The sequence below is a fragment of the Cetorhinus maximus genome, chromosome 26 (genome assembly GCF_964194155.1).
Source record: "Cetorhinus maximus chromosome 26, sCetMax3.hap1.1, whole genome shotgun sequence".
NCBI classification, from domain to species: domain Eukaryota; kingdom Metazoa; phylum Chordata; class Chondrichthyes; order Lamniformes; family Cetorhinidae; genus Cetorhinus; species Cetorhinus maximus.
In genome coordinates, this window is record NC_135904.1 from 673,410 (window position 1) to 696,126 (window position 22,717).

General features: G+C 45.1%; 1 protein-coding gene across 6 annotated transcripts in view; it reads left to right on the top strand.

The window, feature by feature from the left end:
- sema6d (semaphorin 6D) overlaps positions 1 to 22,717 on the top strand; it is a 287,153-nt gene that overhangs the window by 70,822 nt on the left and 193,614 nt on the right. For 3 of the 6 annotated variants that reach the window (XM_078529931.1, XM_078529934.1, XM_078529932.1), the window contains exon 2: positions 14,227 to 14,312. The exons of 2 other annotated variants lie outside the window; for them this stretch is intronic. In XM_078529931.1, coding sequence (XP_078386057.1) covers positions 14,272 to 14,312 — 41 coding nt within the window. In that variant the 5' untranslated portion in view covers positions 14,227 to 14,271. Of the gene's footprint in view, positions 1 to 14,226; positions 14,313 to 22,717 lie in introns of those variants that run through there. One more of the 6 variants, XM_078529939.1, reaches the window with a different exon arrangement.

Sequence of the window (22,717 nt, forward strand, 5' to 3'; positions counted from 1 at the left end):
CTAATTCTGTTTGGATTATCGCTGTGCCAGATGGTTATATCACTCACTCTTCGTTGAGTGTTTAGAGTAAGTAGTACTCCAGCCTGTGCTGAATTAGGTGACCTCAGCCGCGTTACTGCCTTTCAACCTCAGTTTGAGGTAGTTTAATTGGTAGATTTCCCCCTTTAGTACTTCATAACTGCCAAAAACGAGCGGTCCCTCCGAGTGGTCACCTTACATAACCTAGTGAAAGACTGCTGGTGCCAATGGAACTGTATCCCATCTGTAGTCCATCCTTGAGGAGAGAGTACTGGGAATAAAGAAAAACATTAAGTTTGATCCCACATAGGCCAAATTTGTCCTCTGATCCTGCAAAACAGATCCGGGGCCATTTTCAGATTGTAGCTGTGCCACGGGTATGGTTTTGTGACCACGGGATTCTGCATTGCATCAAAATGCCCATATGCGATTGAAAAGATTGAGTGTTGCACCTCTTGACCAGTATGCACTTTCAGACCATATTTCTATGTTGCTGCAAGTAAAGTTTGTGGAAGAATTATTTAATATGGTTTTGATTTGTAGCTAAAGGCTTTCATTGAACCGTTGGAAGTATAAGCTTGAAGGGGAATGTCAATATTTGCTTGGCAGTATAAATACACTGTTTTCTGAGATAATTGGAATACTGGGAGTGGAGAATAATATCCAGTGGGTCAGTTATACTGTGGGCCATGTGTAGCTCCGGGCTGTGAAAAGTTGGTCCTCCAAAGCCCAGGCAACTTGATTTTAGTTTCGCGGACTGTCCTGCTTGAGGGTTATGGTCCTGGAGGTTTGCCTGCTGCCTCAATAAACAAATAAAACAGACTCCAATGTATGATGGTGTCAGAAATTAACTCTATATGTAAATTAAGATGAATTTGGATTTAGACATAATGTGTAGCCCTTAGCGCTCTGTGGTAGGAGCCAATGCAGTTCACAAAGGCTTAAACCTCTGGCCTTGTGGATCAGGAATGGCAGAGTAAGGAGACCCTGTATTAAATTAGTAAAGACGAGATTGATTTGAAGTCCTTAGTTTGCATTAAAATGCACCAGGTTTCTTTTGTCTTTCTTGGAAACAAGATTCATTTCATTGTTGATGAGAGTTGTGTACAGGAAATGGGGATCAGTATTTATTAATGCACCAACAATTCACAAGGAATTGTCTGATTAGGTTGTTTGGTGGTGTGCAGTGGAGCTGTATTACTCTGACCAGACAAAGGAACATTACAAAAAACTTTTGAAAAGCGTTCTGTAAAATGGGCTTCACAAAAGACATGGCCCCAAAAGCCAAGAAGTTGGCAGCACCAAAGTTCAGTAACACCTCACTGGTACACCTTTTGGACGCCGTGGAGGACCACCATAATGCCCTGTATCCCTGCTCTGGCCGCAGGAGGTCCACCAACCCCACCGCAAAGGCTTGGGAGGTGGTGGCAGCGCTGGTCAGTGCTAGTGCTGCACAGAAGATGTCAGCCACCCAGTGTATAAAGAGGATGAATGAGCTTATCCGTGCTACCAGGATAAGTCAACCTTCTCATCACTCTCAACTCTCACGCTCACAAGTCCATCGGACTTTCACAGGGATGTCACTCATTGTCATCTCAATGGACATCACCACTCAATCTCTCATACACACCTTCATCTTCTCCACAGATCATGTCCTCATCCCATCCATGGCACCACTCACCACCCACACATGCCAGGCATCCTCCTCATCTGCCCTGGCATATGATTTGCTCACACTGTCTCCATCTGTCTTCATGCAGGAAAAGATTGTGCACAATCGCAGGGAGAGGTCCCAGACTAGGGGTGGAGTGCCGGAACTCGAGGCCCTAACAAAGTTCAAGAACAGAGCCATCAAGCTGGCTGGAGAGGATGTGGAGTGTGCCTATGGTGATGGTGAGGTCGGTGGCAAACATCCACGTGAGGATCTTGTTCCAGATCATCCATCAGTCCACACTACTGTGAGTGCATTCTTAAAAGGTGAAGGTGCAGTGTACAAGGAAAGATGTGTTCATGCATGGAGAAGGGTCATATATCATGCAACTCTATGTCCTCTCTTTCTGTCGGCAAGATTTTCATGCAGTGAGCCCATTCTCTGAGCTCGCCTGTGTTGCTGTCAGCCAACTGCGTTTTTGACTTTGAGTATACATCTGCTAAGCTCACTAATAAGTGGGGCACCTTGCCACCTCAAGGTGAGGAAACTCGGCCCCTCTCAGCCACATTATTGCCCTGGCACTCATACCCTGTAGTTGTCACCTTGTAGAGACAAGGCTCTCATCACAAATTAGGGATACAGCGCTGTGCGTCCCTCACCTAAGCACTCACTGAGGTCACTGATGCTAATTCCAAATGATCATTCCTGGCAGGCAATGGAGGCGTTGAGTGGGCTCTGGAAGCGCACGTGGTTAAAATGCCTCCTCTTTAATGTCTGGCAGGCAAGTGTTTGACGCTGTCATGCTCAGATGGTCCACATCATTATCAAACTGAGGATAAATGCAGCCCCGGATCCCTAACTGAGAGTGCCAGACGTCAGTGTGATTTGGAAGAATGCACCACAGACAACTCAGTTATCTCTAAATGGACTCACAGGAGCAGAACATCATCAGCTGCCTTTCCCAAGTGTGAATTATCTGATTCAACATCGATATTACACAGTGTTTAGTTCCATTGCTTCAACTGGACCTCCTTGAGGAGCCTTGTCACATTGAAATACGACTGCGAGACCACTGAAGATCGACAGGCAGATCCTGGCTCTTGTAGGCTGCCATTGTGACTGGGGTGCCGGAGATGTGCTTGAAGAGGCAGCACCTTCTGACGTCTGATGCTGAGACACCCTCCTCCAGTTATCACCTCATCTCAGCAAGGATACGGTGCTGAGGGTTCATCAACCTTCAAAGGATCAGGACAATGTGAGCCTGAGGTGTAACTGTTCACTCCCATATTGAAGTGCATGGCGGAAATGAGAGGAGTTGCAATGCTAATCCTCATGCTGGCCCATGAAGGAGGGTTCATGTCCAGTAAGGTACTCAGTACAACCCATCATCCTCCTGGTGGCTATCAGGGCCTCATGCACATGCCTGGTTTGTTTGGCCGTACTATGGTCTCTTTCCCTGCAGTCTCGTCATCTTTGAATTCATCACTCTCAACATCTGTAAGGTGGCCCTCATCGGAGGAGATGTGCAGCTCCTCCATGTTGTCATCTGGCGAGTCCTCCCAACTCTGCAGCACATAGCAAGCCACGATGACCTGTGAGACCCCTGGGAACTGTACTGGAGTGCTCCATCAGATTTGTCCAGGCATTGGAATTGCATCTTTAAGATCCCAATGGTGTGCTCCACCAGTGCTCAGCTAGCCCCATGTGCCTCGTTGTACCTTCTCTCTGCAGGAGTTGGAGGCTGTCGCACGGGCATCATCAGTCATGTCCTTTGTAGGTACCTTTTGTCACCAAGGAGCCAGCCCTGGATCCTATTTGGTCCCTCGAAGATGTCTGGGATCTGCGATCTAGAAGATGTATGAGCCTGGGTATCTGGTGCAAACTTGCATGATCAGTTTCTTATGGTCACTGACCAGCTGTAAATTGAGTAAGTGGTAGCCTTTCCTGTTTGTGTATTGCAGCGCCTGTTGTCAGGGAGCTTTTTATAGCCATGAGTGCAGTCGATGACACCCTGCACCTGTGGAAATCCGGCAATCTTGGCAAAGCCCAGTGCTCTGGCCAGTGCAACGTACGTATCAGGGATCCTCCCCACAACCCACCAACTTGACCGACTGTTATGACATTGCTTTGACCAGGCACTTAGCTGTGCTGCTTTCAGCCCAGGTGCTGGGATCCTCAGTCACTGCACTTTAATGCTACACTCTTGGGAATAAACATGAGGGTAAATATTGGTTCAGGAAATGAGATTATTTGAGGGGAGCCTGAGGTTTCTCTTTGGTGAACTGTCCAGCGCCAACTTTCTAACAGGCTTCTGGAGCTTGTCCATTTGCCCAATTGCTCTGGAATTTGTTATGATTCTGGGGAATTTCCACACTGCAAACAAGGGGTTAAAACAAGGAGATTGATCAGTGATACTTTGCGGGATTGGTCTCGCATGAATGGGCATCATTGTTTCACTTCCCGATTCTCTGCACTGTCATTTAAAGGCTCCTAATGTGTCTCAGCTGTGCCTTTCTCCTCACTTGGGAATGCACAGTTCAGTTGCATGCCAGTGTAACCAGCCCCCGACAGTGCACGCAGCTACCCTCTAATCCACCTGCAGAGCCCTCACCAGCAGAGCTTCTCCCCGTTTTGGTTTTGCACTGCACCATTGCTGCAGGTTGGAAGATGCTGATGCTGAGCTCTCACTGCCAGACCAGCTTTGACCCTCCCTGTGTGAGTATGGAAACCACCCCCCCTCTCCCTACCCATCATCCTGGGAGAGCTTCATGTTCAGGTTTCCCTCCCCCACAGACCTCCCCAGCCACTCTCTGTATTCCTCAATCCCATCATGCTTCTGCTGCACGTCCATTTGTTGCCCATGAACATTTTGAAGTAGATGTGTAGATGGCCCGTGTGGACCTCACCCATCCCCATCTTGAGGCCACTTCATAGATCAACATTTACCCCTCCCCCCCGTCATGTGTCTGAGTGCAACTTTCTCCACTTGTAGCTCCAAATACAGGCCCAGCGCTGCAGCCCATTCTCCTGTCTGAAGCCACTTGCCCCCCCTTCCCCACCACAGGCCTATCCCTGCAGCGCCTTTACCATGCCTAAGGCCAGTTTCTCCCCTTCCCCAATGCCAGCCCATTATAAACCACCCCTGCTTTACCACAGTCTGGTAGATAGAGACTTGCCTATAACATCCCACTGAAAGCAATGTGATGCTGTCTGCGAAGCCTGGCGCTGATTCCTGCAAGTGCTGCACGATGCAAGGTAGGTGAGCTAATGGTGAAATGGCGAGCGGAGTGCAGGTCACTAGGTGCATGTTGCTCGTAACCATATTGTTCTAATTGCACGCGGATGTGGCCTGATGATCCAACATGGGTTGGATGTTTCCAGCGAGCAGGGCTTATAATGAGATGCACATGTATTAAAATGATGCTCCCAACGTGCTGCAGTGGGAAATGCGGCCTGCCATTGACATATGGAGCGGACAATCGCAAATTGCTTTCACGATGACATAAAACTGATTTTTGGCCCTTTCGCCATATTTTCCACTCCTGCCCATCATGATATCCACCATGAACGGGGGCAGAAAATCCTGACCACTATTTAACAAGGATTTTATGAGAAGAGGTAGAGTCTGCCAACCAGGCCATTAGCCTAATCATTAGCCTAAACTACAAGCTGTGGCACTGATTGTGAGAGTTGTATGTGAGAGACCATTAGGATGTCTTAGATTCCACGAATGGGGCTAATTTTTCTTAGTTACAATGCCTCTGTAGAGAATTGTGATATTCTGCTCACATCACAAATGTAACCACTTTATTTCCAATCCTATCTAGGTGTCTCCTGCCTACAACTCAACTGTGAATTACTACATCAGTTGTTCAATGGACCTTTACATAGGTCAAATTCAATTGAACATTGTACACCACACTATGTGTAATTGAGAGGATCTAAAACCTCCTAAATGGTTGTCTTAGACGTCTCTATACACAGCTGTGCAACCCCTCGTTTGATTTAATGTTCATTCACATTTGTATTCGTTACACTTTAGGCTCCTTCTATTCCTAATTTAAAATAACAAGGATATTTTCTACAAGCTAAACAATAAACATTCAAATGGAACTAATGTATTCATGTGCATCAGATCACTCCAAACAAACAGAAACCACCATACTGCCAAACTCTTCATCAATCAGGCTAAAGGATACAGCTCATACTTATTGAGTAGTAAGATAATATGGAAGCAAGAATTAATTAACAGATCAAAAATAAGGTTCTTAATTCTAATTTAAAACAGTTTTGGACCAAAGTAAAAAGCATTGAGTTGCATTTTATAGGTGTACATGCTGCTGAGTTCATGGAATCTTGTCACACCACACTGTGTGCATGCAATGAAAATTTATGAACTGAACCACAGGACTAAGATGTCAACACTTTGGGGTATTGTCTCTCCTATTGAGGAAAGACTAAGGTGGGGATTTTCCAGTCCCGCCAGTGGTGGGGATCATCACGGGTGGGACGGGAAAATTTGGAGAGCAGCCAAAGTCAGATTTTCCCATCCTACTCGCGACAATCCCCACCACTGACGGGACCAGGAAATCCCGCATTTCAATACCATTGTTTTGATAGCGTGGCTACTTTTATGTCAGGCTATCCCTAAAATGCCAGTATTTTTGCAATATAATTCAAGATCATAAAATGTCAGAATGGAGATTGAGAGTAAGTAGTGGGTTATGAAACGCAGATGCCTCTGGAGTGGTGCATCTAGAAACAGTGCAGCCATAGACTGAGAGATGAAGGAAGTGCTTTAAATATCTCTCGCTCAAACCCAGGGTAAGTTAGCTGGCTCAGGTTATCTGGAGGGTTGAAATCGCCTGACTATAATGTGCATATCTTCTGCAGCAAAGCATCCTTTGTAATTTTAGTGGGTTGGATTTATTGCAGCAGCAGGAAGCAGGGTGGCCGGACCCACTTAATCGTGGGAGAGGCCCTGTGTCAGTCTCCTGGCAGCGGGAAAATCTCCACTGACCATGTCAGAGGGTGGAAGGGGCTGACCAGGTTTTCCCCAGCTGCTGCTGGTGGGATGACAATTAAGCTTAATAATGAGCCGATTGCACCCATTATCCCTTGAGCTGAACACAATTTAGTGGTGGCTTGGGGATTAAATGAGAGCCGCACGCGCGTTTCCATCCCCTTGGAAGGCCATCCACTGTCGGGTTTGCCAGCAACCTCACAAGTGCCTGCCCTTGCCTCCAACTGCCCTCCTCCCTCTCATGACCCCCACCCTGCTTTCACTCACCGATGGTCTGGGGTCCGTAGCTCTACGATCCTGGGCCTCTGGTGAGTGCATTACCACCTGCAGCCACGGCTTCCACCGGCACTGGCGGCATTAGGAACTGCTGGCCTTAGATTGGCAGGTGGGACTTCCACCACCAGGGACCTCAATCGTGGGGAGGGCCCGACTGGCCAGTTAAGTGCCTGAAGGGCACTTGGGGCAGAATTTTATGTTTGGCGTGCGGGCACGTGCCCAACACACCTGAGGGTCATGTGACAGGCGATGATTTCGCCATGTGTCCTGACGTCATCGCACATTCGCGCGCAATTTCATTCGGCGCGCGTGCCAGAGTCGGCTGTGCTCCTGCAGATAATTGAAAGGCCCATTAAGGCCATTAACAAGCTAATTAAAATCAAATTAACGCTGTCCGTCCAACTTTATGGTCGGTGGGCAGGTGAAAAGGCCAAGCGGCCTTTAGGTTTTTTAGGAATCCTTGTCCACGAGCGGGATGAGGTTTCCTAAAGCAAATAAACATTAACTAAAAACTTTATTTTTGGATTAAAAACATGTCCCAGTTCATGTGACAGAGTCACATGAGGGGACACATTTTTAAAAAACTTTTACTGTCTTTATTAATTTTTTAAAAAAGCGCTTCAATCTCCCTGAGGCAGCTCCATGCCCCGGGGAGACTGAAGCTCTCTTGCGCACGCATACGCGAACTGCGCACTAAGCCCGGCTCTCCCTCCTCCCCCACCCGCAAAGGTAGCGCTGAGCGCTGCTGCTCACGATTCACACAGGGCGGACTTTGAACCATAGAAAAGTTGCAGCACAGAAGGCTATTCGGCCCATCTTGTCCATGCCAGCCCAAGGACACCCAAGTGCCCTTTCTAATCCCACCTTCCTGCACCCAGCCCATAGCCCTACAGCTTACAGCATTTAAGGTGCAGATCCAGGTACTTTTTAAAAAGAGTTTAAAGTTTCTGCCTCTATCACCAACTTGGGCAGCGAATTCCAGACACCAACTACCCTCTGCATAAAAAAGTTCTTCCTCATGTCCCCCCTACACCGTCTGCCACTTATCTTGAATCGATGTCCCCTGGTTCTAGAATTCTCCGTCAAGGGAAACAATTTTATCCTGTCCACTCTATCTATTCCCCTCATAATTTTGTACACCTCAATCAAGTCACCTCTCAGCCTTCTTTGTTCTAAGGAAAATAACCCCAACCTATCCAATCTCTCCTCGTAGCTACACATTTCTAACCCTGGCAACATTCTTGTAAACCTCCTCTGCACTCTCTCCAGAGCTATTACATCCTTCCTGTAATGTGGTGACCAGAACTACACACAATACTCCAGTTGTGGCCTCACCAGTGTTTTATACAATTCCAACATTATATCCTTACTTTTATATTCTATACCTCTGCCAAAGAAGGAGAGCATTCCATATGCCTTCTTTACAACCTTGTCTACTTAAACTGCTGCCTTCAGAGACCTGTGTACTTGTACACCAAGATCTCTCACTTCATCTACACCTCTTAGTATATTCCCATTTATTGTGTAATCCCTATAATTTAATTGGCCCGCCAGAGTGAAATCTCGGAGCGGAGCCAAGAGCGGTCAGCTTCCCGACCGCCCGCTCCCGCCAAGCCCACCCGATGAGGGGGAAAATTCTGGCCTTGCTTTCGTTGGGCCTCCCCCATGGAGCTGACAGGGGTTCCCCGTCCGTACTGCAACCAGTGGATGAGATCCCCATCGGCCTGTCAAAACCCTAGGCAGCAGGTTGGCTTGGAGGATGTATAACATACAATCTTTTTAATAAAATTTCAAGTGTTTGACCGTGTGGGAATCATCCTTGGCATCACTGTGCAGGACTGCAGACTATATTAGGACACAATTCACATTCCTAACAGGTTTATCTCTGCAGTTGGTTGGAAGTATATCTGCTGATGCCTGTATTGTATGATGCTGGTGATGTGGTTGGTAGTTTCTCAGTGTTCCCCTTGACATTTTATTCCTTCGCATATATTTTTTGCCTTCCTTGTACAATTTGTCACTGTCTAGTTGCTCATGTCAAGTCACATTTTAAAAAATTGCTGGTCTTCCTACTACAATGGTATTTGGAATTTATTTGTGGAGTGCTGTTATAGTTCAAGGTTAACTTTACCTTGCCCCTGAATAAAGGCTTGTTTTGAGCAGCGGTACTCCCTCAATGACTGCATTTTTTTCATCGTTTTTGAGAATATCTTGGTGCCAGTGAGCCTTCTCCAGCAAAGTTTTGTCATTTTTGAAGAAACAATTCTGGAAGCAACCAGAGAGCAGGTTATATTAGACTTCGTATTGTGTGATGTGACAGGATTAATTAATGACCTCAGAGTAAAGGCATCCCTATGTAGCAGCGAGCAAAATATGATTGAATTTTACATTTAGTTTGAAAGGGAGAAGAGTGGGTCTAAGACTAGTATCTTAAACTTAAATAAGGGCAACTATTTGGGGATGAAAGCTGAGCTAGCTGAAGTGAACTGGGAAACTAGGCTAGAGGATAGATCAATAGAGAAGCAGTGGCAGACAGTTAAGGGGATATTTCGGAGTATTCAGAATAAGTACATTCCTATTATAAAGAAAAATTCTAAGGGAAGGACCCACCATTTGTGGTTAACTAAAGAAGTTAAGGAAAGCATCAAACTTAAGGAAAAAACTATAACTCCACAAAGATGAGTGGCAGGACAGATGATTGGTCAGAATGTAAAGAACGGCAGAGAATAACTAAAAGGTTAACCAGGGGAAAGAAATTATAATACGAGAGGAAGCTAGCTAGAAATGTAAAAATGGATAGCAAATGTTTCTACAGGTATTTAAAAAGGAAAAGAGTAAGTAAAGTGAGTGTTGGTCCTCTAGAGAGTGACAGTGGGGAGTTAATAGTAGATGATAAGGAAATGGCGGAAGAAATGAACAAATATTTTGCTTCTGTGTTCACTATAGAGGATACAAAAAACATTCCAGTAATAGCTGCAAATCAGGAGGTGAAAGAGAGAGAGAAACTTGGTGAAATTGAAATCACTAGGGAAATGGTCCTGAGCAAATTGATGGAGCTGTGGGCTGGCAATGAGGTAGTCTATGGAGGTGTTAATTTTCCAAAATTCGCTAGCTTCTGGAAAGGTTCCATCAGATTGGAAAGTAGCAAATATAACCCCTGTATTCAAGAAGGGAGGGAAGCAGAAAACAGGAAACTATAGGCCAGTTAGCTTGATGCCTGTCTTGGGGAAGTTGTTAGAATCAAACATTAAGGAGGTTATAGCTGGGCACTTAGCAGAGCTCAAGAGAAGAGTCAGCACCTTGTGAAAGGAAAATCATATTTAACCAATTTATTGGAGTTTTTTGAAGGAGTAACATGCACAGTGGATAAAGGGGAGCCTGTAGATGTTACTGTACTTGGATTTCCAGAAGGCATTTGATAAGGTGCCACATCAAAGGTTATTACAGAAAATAAAAGCGCATGGTGTAACGGGTAACATATTAGCACGGATAGAAGATTGGCTGGCTGGCTGGCAGAAAGCAGAGTTCTTCAGATTGGCAGGATGTGACGAGTGGAGTCCCACAGGGGTCTGTGCTGGGGCCTCAACTTTTTGCGATTTACATCAATGGCTTGGTTGAGGGGAGCGAAGACATAGCAGCTAAATTTGCAAATGACACAAAGATTGGTGGGAAAGTATGTTGTGAAGAGGACGTAAGGAGGTTGCAGATGGATATAGATAGGTTGAGTGAGTGGACAAAGACCTGGCAAATGGAGTTTAATGTGGGAAAAGGTAAAGTTGTTCACTTTGGCAGGAAGAACAAAAATGCAGAATATTACTTAAATGGAGAAACGGCTGCATAATCCTGAGGTGCAGAAAGATCCAGTTGTTCTAGTACATGAGTCACAAAAAAGTTAGTATGCAGGTACACCAAGTAATTAAGAAAGCTAATGGAATACTGTTCTTTAATATGAGAGGGATTGAACATAAAAGTAAGGATGTTAAGCTTCAGTTATACAGGGCGTTGGTGAGACCGCACCTCGAATACTGTGTGCAGTTTTGGTCTTCTTAGTTAGGGAAGGATGTAAATGCATTGGAGGCAGTTCAGAGGAGGTTACTAGATTGATACCTGGAATGAGTGGGTTGTCTTCTGAGGGAAGGTTGGACAGACTGTGTTTGTCTCCACTGGAGTTTAGAAGAGTGAGGGGTGATTTGATTGAAGTTTACAAGATCCTGAACGGCCTTGACAAGGTGAACATCGAAAGGATGTTTCCTCTTGTGGGTAAGTCCAGAACTAGGGGGCACTGTTTTAAAATTAGGGGTCGCCCTTTTAGGACCGATGTGAGAAATTTTCTCTGAGGGTTGTGCAACTTTGGAACTCTCTGCCTCAGAAGATGGTGGGGGCGGGGTCATTGAATATTTTAAGGCAGAGGTAGAAAGATTTTTGGGAGGCAAGGGTATCAAAGGTTATTGGGGGTAGATGGGAACGTGGAGATCGAAACACAAGAAGATCAGCCACGATCTTATTGAATGGCGGAGCAGGCTCGAGGGGCCGAATGGTCTTCTCCTGTTCCTATTTCTTATGTTCTTATGTAATTGTGCAGTCAAAGAAGAGCCACCCCTGGGGGGGGGTGCAAGGCTCGGGGAAAATCACACTGTGTGGCACCTCCCACCGGAACATTTTTAGAAAAGATTCCTCTGAGGGCTGGGTCTCTGAGCATGTGAGAGAAAAGAAGTGTCCAGCAGCGTCCCAGCTACTGAGCACTTGGTTCCGAGCACGCACTGCACTATTGACTGTGATAACCCTGTCGCACATAACACTACACCTCGCTTCCATGGCTGAACATAATTGTCGGCTCTCCTTTTGTTCAGGAGAAATCCATGATCCCTATAGGATTCCGTTACAGCGTTTTTACTAACACATCCCACACCCCAATTGGAGAAAGCTTTATAAGGCTGGAATTTTCCAGACCCCCTCACCAGCGGCAACTAACGGTCCTGCCGATGTGAACGGAGATTTCATTGGCTCGTCGGTCCCGCTTTGTTGGGCGGGGAGCTGGAAAATTCTGGCCTAAACGTTGGAGTGAGGACACTCACTGTGTTCAAATTTTTTTTTAAATTACAAACATAATGCAATAAATAATTCGACTTAAAAAAAATGACTTCCATCTTCCAACGTTAAGAAGTGTTAGTTGCAAATGCAAACTGGAAGAAAAATAAAATAAGAAGCAGAGGGTTTCAATCACACAGGGCTGAAAACGAGCACAGCAAATGAGTGACTTACCCTGCAGGTTGGATGCTATGTGCTGTATGCTGACCTTAACCAGCTCGGAATAGTTCATCTTGCTTATCTGCGGTGAATGAGAGTTGGAATAAAATCCACTCCGCCGAGGTCAGCGCTGTCGTCTCCAAGGGTGACGGACGGTGCTGAGCCCACACCGCGTTTCTGGTCACCCGGCCCACTGCCTTGGCAGGGATTTATCCCACTTCATAAGAGGATAGTAGCAAACCAGATTAAAACCTTTTGGGTTGAATTTTCCCCCCGTTGGGGGGGAAGTTGATGGGCGGGCGCGCACAGGCGCACTTCCGATCGGTGCCCCCGACCGGGGGCACGGCGCCATTCTACGTGGCCGGGCCAATTAAGGCCCGCCCAGTGTGACATCCACATAGAAGCGCAATGCGCTCCCTGTGCGGGCGGTGGGGGGGAGAATGCCTAAAATCGAGAGTGCGCTCTTTCATACACGCACACGAAAGAGAGCACTCATCTCCCGGAGGCTAAGTGCTGCCTCAGGGAGATCGGCTCAAAATGTACAAAACCTAAAAATATAAAAGTAAAATTTCCCTCACATGTCCCCTCATGTGACAATGTCACATCAGTTGGGACATGTCCATAATTGTCACAAAAACTTTATTAAAAATTTTTTAAACCCTACATGAAGCCTCATCCCGCCCGTGGATGAGGTTTTGTGTTTTTTCTAGTTCCCGCCGGGGCTCCTGGCCTGCCCAACAACCTGAAGGTTGGACAGGCAGGTCCTTTAATTACATAATTGACTCTGTCAGTGACCTCAATTGGCCATTGACAGGTCGGCGGGCGCACAGCTGATTTCGCTGAGTCCCCACCTACCTGAAAATTTAAATGGGGCGCGGTAACACCAGGATTTCCGCCCGATGTCACCGTGCGTTATTTTACGTGTCGGCGAGCGGGCCCCACCCCCGCGTAAAATCCTGTCCTGAGTTTTGGAGAGGGGATACCTGTTTCGTTTATTTGCTCATCTCCACCAGTAGACACTCATTTTGAGCTTAGAGTGCAAGAGACTGTGAATCACCTGGTCTGTACTACAGGCTGTATTACACCTGACACCAGGATATCGAAACACGGGACCTCCAAAGCACAGGGCCCGGGGCAGTCACCCCGATTCGCTGCATTGTAGCCTTGGCCGAGGTCTTCAGAAATGTCTTGCTTCATTTGAGCACTTGCACTCTTTGAAAGGAGTTTGAAGGTGAATGCATGCCCACTCCAGCCATTCCCCAGCCTTCTGTTGAGGAACTGGGGGCAATCTGGTGTTTCCCGGTAAACCTGCCGATTTTGTGTGAGTGACTCTTCGCCGCCTCCTCAGTGCTGGTGCATTGCAATAAAGTTGGAGGATAACCAATATCTTCTCTAAAATACAAATCAATCTCTGCAGGGGCTTTGGGAAATTAATGTCTCTTCAAAATACAATTTGGTAAATATATGAAATCAAATCTTTAAGTTATAAATTCTGCCAATATTTTCCCCATGTTAAGTAACAATTTTAACAAAAGATAGGAGCATCGCATTATACTCAAAAGCAACAGCTACCCAGATGGTTTGTGTTTGTGCATTTATAGTTGTGTGGAGTTGGGGAGTAATAGTGTGTGAGAGAGATTTTCCTGAGAGTTGTCTGCAGGCGTACAGGCCAAACTGCCATTCAGCTGACAAATTCTGTCTGACACAACATGAGAGTTGTCTAATTATTAAACTGCTGTGTTAATGATGCTGCCTTGTGTGGGTAGGACTGAAAAACTGTTCTAAATGTTTACCTTGTGTGAATTGTATTGCCTTTTCTGTGAGTGTGATTAAAAACAATGTGGTGTGTATTCTGAATAAATTTGGCAAGAATATAATCAGACCTGTGTTTGACTTCCGTAAAGAGACTTATATACAAGGCACTGTGTGCTATCAAAGACATATTAACATGGCCAGTAGGAAGATTTGTTAAATCACAAGGTTATTTTTTTAAATATTCTTTTGGTTCCAGACTGGAGCATTACTGTTTGAGCTTGTATGAACTTGAGCCTTATGAATGACTGAGCCAACAACTTCAAGCCTGTTTCCACTGGTAAGGTTAGCTGCAAACTTTAATACCAACAGATTTGTACTTCATACATATATTGTGCTTTTTAAAATGATTCTGCAAAATCTACAACAATTAGATTAAATGAATTATGTAGGATTATAGAGCCCATTCAGTTGCATTGAGGTCACCTTGACTTTTTGGATGTTAGAGGTGTGTCTGCTAATGGTTCATTGATTTCTTGGTAACTAGTGACATACCACAACCAATTCAAGCTTGCTGAATACATTTGTCTACTTTATAGAAATTGGAGCAGCATATACTTGTGCAGGCAAAGCAGCCTCATAAAAGGATTCGAGATCTTTGCCAATGGCTGCATGGATAAAGGCACATAGTTATTAAGCTTATACAGACCAGGAAAGTCCCAGGTTCAATTCCCAGTCTGTATTAAGCTAACCCAAATTGGGTATTGCAGTTGGCTCCAGTACTCCAAGTTTAAGAAGGGGGTAAGAACAGCTGCCAAGGTTCTTACTATCCAGTAACCTTTCCCCACTGGCAAATGTGTAAGAATGGAGATCAGGACCAGCAAGACTTGGCTGTGATTCCCTCCATGGCCAAATAGTTAATCTGAATTCACTGTCCAGACACCTGCATGAAGAAGTGTGAGTGTGCCTGTCGGAATACTGTTGCCATAGCCCAGCAACATTCACTACCTTCAAGAGAAGAGGACACAATGGGCGGGAGAATAAAATGAAGTAATTAAAACAATTCCTGCAACTAAAATAAGCGCTCTGTCTGAAAACAGATGAGTAGATTTTGAGCAGTGTCAAATCTTGATATGAGAGGGCACGTTTGTAGATATCAACTAGCAACTTATTTATGAAGGATTTTTTCTTGTGCAGTCAGACACAAATTACTAGCTATTGTCACAAGTCATGTGTTTTCATTAGGGGCAGAATATTGCGCTCGGAGTGCAGGCGCCCGCCCAACATGCCCGAGTGTAAAATGACGCGTGATGACATTGGGCGTGTCTCCCGATGTCATCGCGCAGTCTCGCGATATTTCACTCAGCAGGCGCGTACCAGAGTCGGCTGCGCGCCCGCCAATAATTAAAAGGCCTATTAAGGCCATTAACAATCTAATTAAGTTCAAATTTACACTGACCGTCCAACCTAACGGTCGGTGGGCAGGCGAAAAGGCCAAGCAGCCTTTACATTTTTTAGGAAACCTCATCCATGAGCAGGATGAGGTTTCCTGAAGCAAATAAACATTAAATAAAAAGTTTATTTTTGAATTAAAAACATGTCCCAGCTCATGTGACAGTCACATGAGGGGACATGTTTTATAAAACTTTTATTCTCTTCATTTTTTTTTACACAGCTCCGTGCCCCAGGGAGATTGAAACACTCTTTTTTGCGCATTCGCAAACTTTGCGCTAGGCCCGGCTCTCCCTCCTCTCCACCCTCCCACCCGCACAGGCCACACGCAATCCACACAGGGCGGCCTTAATCGGCCCGCCCGCATGACATCGTGGTGTGGAGCTGATCATGGGCAGCTCCCTAACTGCCCCCGCCAAGGGCAAAATCCTGCCCCAGGAGTTCTTTTTTTGTGCAAAACTGCAAAATACAAGCAGCATATGCACCATGCACAAGTGTAGAAAGTCACAGGACATTACAGCATTGCCAAACTCATTTCCCTAATCATAAGCAGCAACAAAACACTGTGGCTGTGGATCTCTGTAATGTACCTGAGATCGGTGGTCTATATGTACAACTCAGACTCCATTATTAATGAAGAGAGTGAAAACACTGTTGTATGGACAAGCAGAACTCACTTAACTCTACCTCATTATTTTAACAGCATAAAAGTAATGGGCTGTGTCTAGTGCACACAGAGAAACATGATAAAAGGTTGAAAAATTCTGTAATGTTGCTGTAGTGGGAGCAGAGGTGACTTGTGACTGACCTAAATTATTTAGGCTAAGTTCAAGGATGGCTCCGTGCGATGATAAACAATACTCAGGAGGCAATGGGAGTTCTGGAGAGCACAAGTGGCTTATCTGTTCAATCTTTTATACTGTTGGCAGAATCAAAATCCTTGAGAATAGGCAGGCAGCAGTACAGTCTGAGTAAGCTAAAGGATGGTAATACTGCTGTATGAGCCTGAACCTAAACTGACCAAGTTGTAATGACCAGTGGGCAGATCTTGGTGAGTGCAAATTGGAAGCTATGGGATGCTGATTGCACATGGTCCATCATGGTAAACCTGCAGAAAGTATCCCACATTCTCAACGTTTCTACCCAGCACTGTTGGTTTTGTTCAAAGATTTGCATATATTGACATTGTGTAAAAAAAATTCAATTAGTGCATTGTTACACTGAATGTTCAAAAAATTTCCATATTGAACCAAAGACCTTCAAAAGAAATCTTTGAGTTGTAACAACATACTTGTGTCAAAACAGCAATATGTGCAGCATTTTTAAAAAATAAGGGATTTGAACTTGGTCATTTCACTTCTGAGGCCTGGGCTTAAGTCTAACATCGGCTTATAGAATGAAAATCTTCTTTTTCCATGCTGTGTAAGACACCCAAGTAAAATGATTATCAATCCAATTCCTTTTGGCACAAGTGCACAGCATTGAATTTCACAGGGTTCAGCATCAAGCTTAACAATCTCCATCAAGGACTAGGATGTGTAATACTGTGCAGTAAGGCACAATCTTCTGATCTTGGAAAGGGAACTTGTACCCTAGCTTCTAACCTGCCGGTCACCCTAATGATTCAAATTGTTACTGGAAACTGAAAATTGCTATTGACAGTTATAAGAGGACAGCCACTTAATGAGTTCATACGACCTTTTTATACTGGCTAACCCAATCAAAATATATGAACCAACGCCTGCCTTAACATAGCAAGATAGATGAAAGTTATACAAATGCACAAAGTGTTCACCCCCTAATATGGCCAACTATAATTGCAAGTCTTGAATGTCTAAGATGAAAATAATTTCAACTCCCTGTCTTAATAGCCAAGAATGTTTTTTCTAAGGCCACTGCTGTCCATGAGAGATGGAGCCACATTTCCATTCATAGAATGAATGATTAAGAAGACGAGAACGCATCATGTGATGGGCTCATCACTCCGTCCAGACACAGTGTAGAGGAGCTCCTGTCCAATTGCTCAGAAAGAGCACTCTCAGAATATAAAGCTTGAGGTTGTTGGCCACAATGTCATTGTCACCTGGTAACAAGATGCCATTAACAATCTCTCCAAGAAAATTGAAACAGCTACATAAAAATGTTTAATTAAAAATAAGAACAAATTTTTATTGGTTCCTTACAATATCACTTTCTCCACCTTGTCTCTCACTCTCCGATCCCAACTCCTGGTTCACTGGGTTGACACATGGTAATAGTGAGCCTATCATGGCTGCCATGGTAACTGTGTTAGGCCTGGGAAATAGGCTCAGATGTAACTGGGCAGAAATCCTCAGCTGACATCTGCTCCACCTGGGCCACACACCAAGTGACAAAGAAATGGAGCAGTCGAATGTCCAAAGTGCATTTTACAGGTTGGTGGAGCTTTACTATTAGCAGCCTTGTCACAAAATTGCCTGGTTAAGGAATGCAGCTCTCTTAGTAGCTACTGTCTGCTTACTATGGCCTGTCCACCACATTCAAATGAATAATTAAAAGTCAGTTAAGTTTGAGGAGCGGAAGTCCCACTCAGCTGTTATTAGTCTGTCCCACAGTGCTTTATAGCTGTGGGACAGGTCGGCACAAACCCCCCCTCCCCCGGCCCTGTATTATTCAGCCCTATATATCTTCAAAAACTAGCGTTTGTGGTCAGGAAATAATGTCAGGTTCCACTTGTACACAGGTAGGTTGATGACACCCAGCTTTACTTCAACAGGACGTCTGGCAAACCCTCCACTGTAGCTGCTTTGTCACATTGTTTGTGTGATATCCAGAACATTTACAACCTTGGCATACTATTTCACTGATATGAGCTTCTGACCACAAAACTGCCTACTTCTGCCTCTGCCCCAGCTCAGCTCATCTGTTATTGAAACCCTCAACCATGTCTTTGTTACCTCTAGGATTGACTATTCCATTGTATTCTTGGCTGGCCTCACATCTTCCATCCTCTATAAACTTGAACTATCCAAATCTTTGCTGCCTGTATCACTCACATCAAGCCTCATTTATCCATCACCCATGCTCACTGACCTACATTGGCTCCCAGTCCAGCAATGCCTCCTTTTAAAATTCTCATCCTGGTGTTCAAATCCCTTCATAACCTTGCCCCTCCCTATCTCTGTAACCTCCTCCAGGAGCCCTACATTCCACCAATTCTGGCCGCTTGCGCATCCCCGATTTTATTTGCTTCTCCATTAGCGGCTGGGTCTTCAGCAGCCTAGGCCCTAAGGACTAGCATTCCCTCTCTGAATGCCTCCACCTCTCTACCTCTCTATCCTCCTTTAGGATGCTCCTTTAAAACCTGCTTCTTTGTCCAAGCTTTTGTTCACCTGTCCTAATATCTCTGTGTGTGGGTTGGTTCGTTCTTGATAAACTAATGGGACGTTTCACTACATTAAAGATGCTATACAAACAAAAGTTGTTGTTAACTAGTGAAGGGATATTCCATGTGTTAAAAACATGTTTAACTAGAGATTTCCTTTCACTTAAACGTTCCCTGCTTACAATTTCACTTGCCATTGCTAACAGGCAGCAACATGTGTATTCACATGCTCCCCCAGTCCAGCCTGAACAAGTGGAGCAATTAATTGTAATGTTTAAGAAAAGCCTACTTTCAAATAAAATTTGTTGAAATAATTAATCTCAAATACTTGCATTGCGGCTATTTGTTGTTACACAGATTTGTTAGCTATTAATTATTAACTATCATTACTCCGATCACTGAAATTCTGTTGTGCAAAGTGGTATTTTCGGTTAGTTTGGCTCCAGGGGTGAGTGAAAGTTCCTGGAAGGCGCTTTATAAATGCAAATTCTATTTTGTGGCGGGTTGGTGGGAGTTACAAAATCCCAATAAACACAGTTGATGTAGAAATGTGCAAAATTCACCATGGAGTGTCACCCGGTGCTAAAGTACAGCAACAACTCATATTTTTGTAAAGCTTTTAACAAAGAAAAAACATTACAGGGAACTTCAGAGAGACATAATCACATAAGAATGGATGTCAAGCCAAAAGGAGGAGATAAAGGGATGAATTTCATGACCAACCCTGAAGTCCTGCGTGAGGGCCAAAAGCGGGAGACAAACCCAGTTTGGCTGCCTCTGGACTTGGGGAAGCATATTTCTGGCAGTGGCCAATTAAATCACTGCAGCTGGGGCTGGGGATCTGCCCCCCAAGACCTGCCATCCCAATCAGAGGGCTGGCATCTCAGCCTCAACAGTGCCACCACTAGTGATGGCCAGTGCTGAGGCTGCAGCTGCAAGGAGGGGCATATCAATGCCTGAGGCACCCTCGAAGGCAGCTAAGTAGGGCCTGGTGATACCTGAGCCTGCCTATCTGGCCTTGGCAATCAGTGGGGAGAAGGTGGTGGTGATGGGGTGGAGTGGGGAGACTTTGGAGGGGCGGGGGGGGCGATGAGTTGGGTGGGTAGGCTGGTGTTGCTGAAGGTAAATGGCGCTGTAGCTACAAGGGCAGCAATTCCCACCGAGAGGGCCCCTTCTGGGGACCATGAATTGGCCTAAAAGGAAGCCTTCCCCACTCCTGACCCTACAGAAAGATCACCAGGTTTGACTGGATGGTCTCCTCCACCCCCCCTGCACCCTTGCCTCTAGCCATGTACCACTGGTGGTGGGGTGAGGCTCTTAATTGGCCACTTAAGTGGTTCAGTTGGGCTCCTGGCAGGGACATGTCTGCTATCTTTCCCACTGTTACCAAAATGACATGATAGCAGGAAGAATTCGGGCTCCTGTTCCTTAACCAGATGAAACTGTAGCTTATCCTTGTCGGACAAAAACCACCTGATGACACGGGCCAAGGTTGAGAAGGGTGGTTTTGAAAGTGAGGGAAGAGTAACTGAGGAAAGGGGTTGGTGGGAATGTGATGAAAGGAGCAGGAGGTGGGTCTCATGGACAGGATGAACTTGGAGAGAGGATAATAGCAAAATTTCATGCACTAACTCCAACCTTTAAAATGTGCTTATTGTTTATTGCATGAAGATATTACAGTTTATTCCCATCCACAACTGGAGAATTGGGTTTATTGCTTTGAGTTCCAAACACACAGTAAGTACTAAAACACTGAAGCATTCCATTTATAAAGTTAATTGCATTTTGTACCTACTCAGAATTAAATAAGCAAACCCTTAATGGAGCACATTTGTCACTGGGCGTTTCATAATTTTGTAACCCTGCTCAACAGAATATGGAGAAAGGTAATGTGTAAGGTAAAGGTTTAAACAACCTTTATTGCTGGAAGTCAGTGGAAAAGACTCACTATCACCCATTTATCACCTTCCAATGAAAGTTAAAATTACCCTCAGCAGAGTCCAAATCTGTGACGACAGGTAGGGTTGGCTCATTCAACTCCTAGAACATCCATGAACAGTCCTGTATACAATGAGGACTAGAGCAGCACCACAACAGGTTCTAGTGCTTAACCTAGGCATACTAATCCGGTAGTCGGAAAGTATTACAGCCTGACCGACCTTACTATCTTAAGCCAATCCAAATACCTAAAAAGTAATTTCTGTGAGGCAAGGCTCCTGGTATGGAGCCTTACCAGTGGGTTGCAGAATCACCCCTAGGGTTGAATTTTCTCCCCATCGGGGGGGAAGTTGATGGGCAGGCGCGTGCGGGCACACTTCCGATCGGCGCCTTTTTACATGGCCGGGCCAATTAAGGCCCGCCCAGCGTGACGTCCGCACAGAAGTGCTATGCACTCCCTGTGCGGGTGGAGGGAGTACCAAAATCAAGAGTGCGCTCTTTCACACACATTCACGAAAGAGCGATTCATCTCCCTGAGGCTCAGGGAGATCGGCCCAAAATGTTAAAAACCTAAAAATAGAAATGTAAAATTTCCCTAACATGTCCCCTCATGTGACAATGTCACATGAATTGGGACATGTCCATAATTTTCCCAAAAACTTTATTAAACTTTTTTAAAACCTACATGAAACCTCGTACCACCTGTGGATGAAGTTTCATGTTTTTTCTAGATCACGCTGGGGTTCCTGGGCTGCCCGACAACCTTAAGGTTGGACAGGTAGGTTCTTTAATTACATAATTGACTCTGTCAATGGCCTCAATTGACCATTGACAGGTCGGCGGGCACACAGCTGATTTTGCTGTGCCCCCGCCTTCCTGAAAATTTAAATGGGGTGGGGTAGCATTGGGAGTTCCCCCAATGTCACCGCATGTCATTTTACACGTCGGTGAGTGGGCCCCGCCCCTGCTCACTGATGCATAAAACCCTGCTCCTACAGTATGTTCGCTGTATATTAATTGTGTTCAATTGTATGCAAGTGGTGGGTATTAACTGAGAATTCACTTGAGCCCCTATGAAGAGACACAGACAAACTGTTGCTGGGTTAGGAGGTACATTTATAATGTGTAACTCTGTAAACAAATATAGAAGTGTGCAAATATTGGTTCCAGTTTTATCCTTCACCAACTGGCTTTTCAGAATAGAGTACAGTGTGACGATCCTTTCATCGATTCACACTCCTACCTCGCAACCTTCCAACTAGAAGCAAAACCTTGCAAAGCTACCTGATGATGCCAGCAGTGAAGGTCTATGCAATGCTTTTGCCAGTGGAAGACCATCTTAGACATTATCATGATCAGGAACTCTGCCCCCTTTTACACCTAAAATTAAGCAAAACCAGCCATCTGAATTGAGTCACTGTTGCTGATAGCAGCATTAAGCTGTGGGGAATTTATTGGAAGTATTGGGAATTTGATAGATCTCATATGAGTCATTCCAAAGGCTTTCTTTACACCCAATACGAGTATTAGATTCACTTTTGCAATATCTGTCTTTGTTCCAGTTCTTTCTAGCGACACCTGGTTGTTATGCCTACCAGTATATGAAAAACACACATGCACCAGTAGATTGTGTAATTAATTCAGCCTAACAGCCATTGTGCTGAATGCTGCTCCATATCTGTGAACCTGCAGAAATGGGCTATAGGTAACTGATAGATAAGTTCAACATTTTTCTTTAGGAGAGACCATTTATGGGGGTTGGAGAAGCATGGAATAGCAAAAGTGCTGGGAATAAAGGCTTTAATTGTGACCATATAAATGTTGCAAGTGATCACAGGGTAAATCTCCCATCTCTAGCAGACAGGTCTCTTCAACACAACGTTCAGATTAAGTTATGTTGGCCCAATCCTAATATGGTGTTTTGCACTGGAGGGCAAGAGGTGGCAACTATTTACATAGGTCTGAAAGTGGCCTGTAAGTTCATTTTATGACCGTC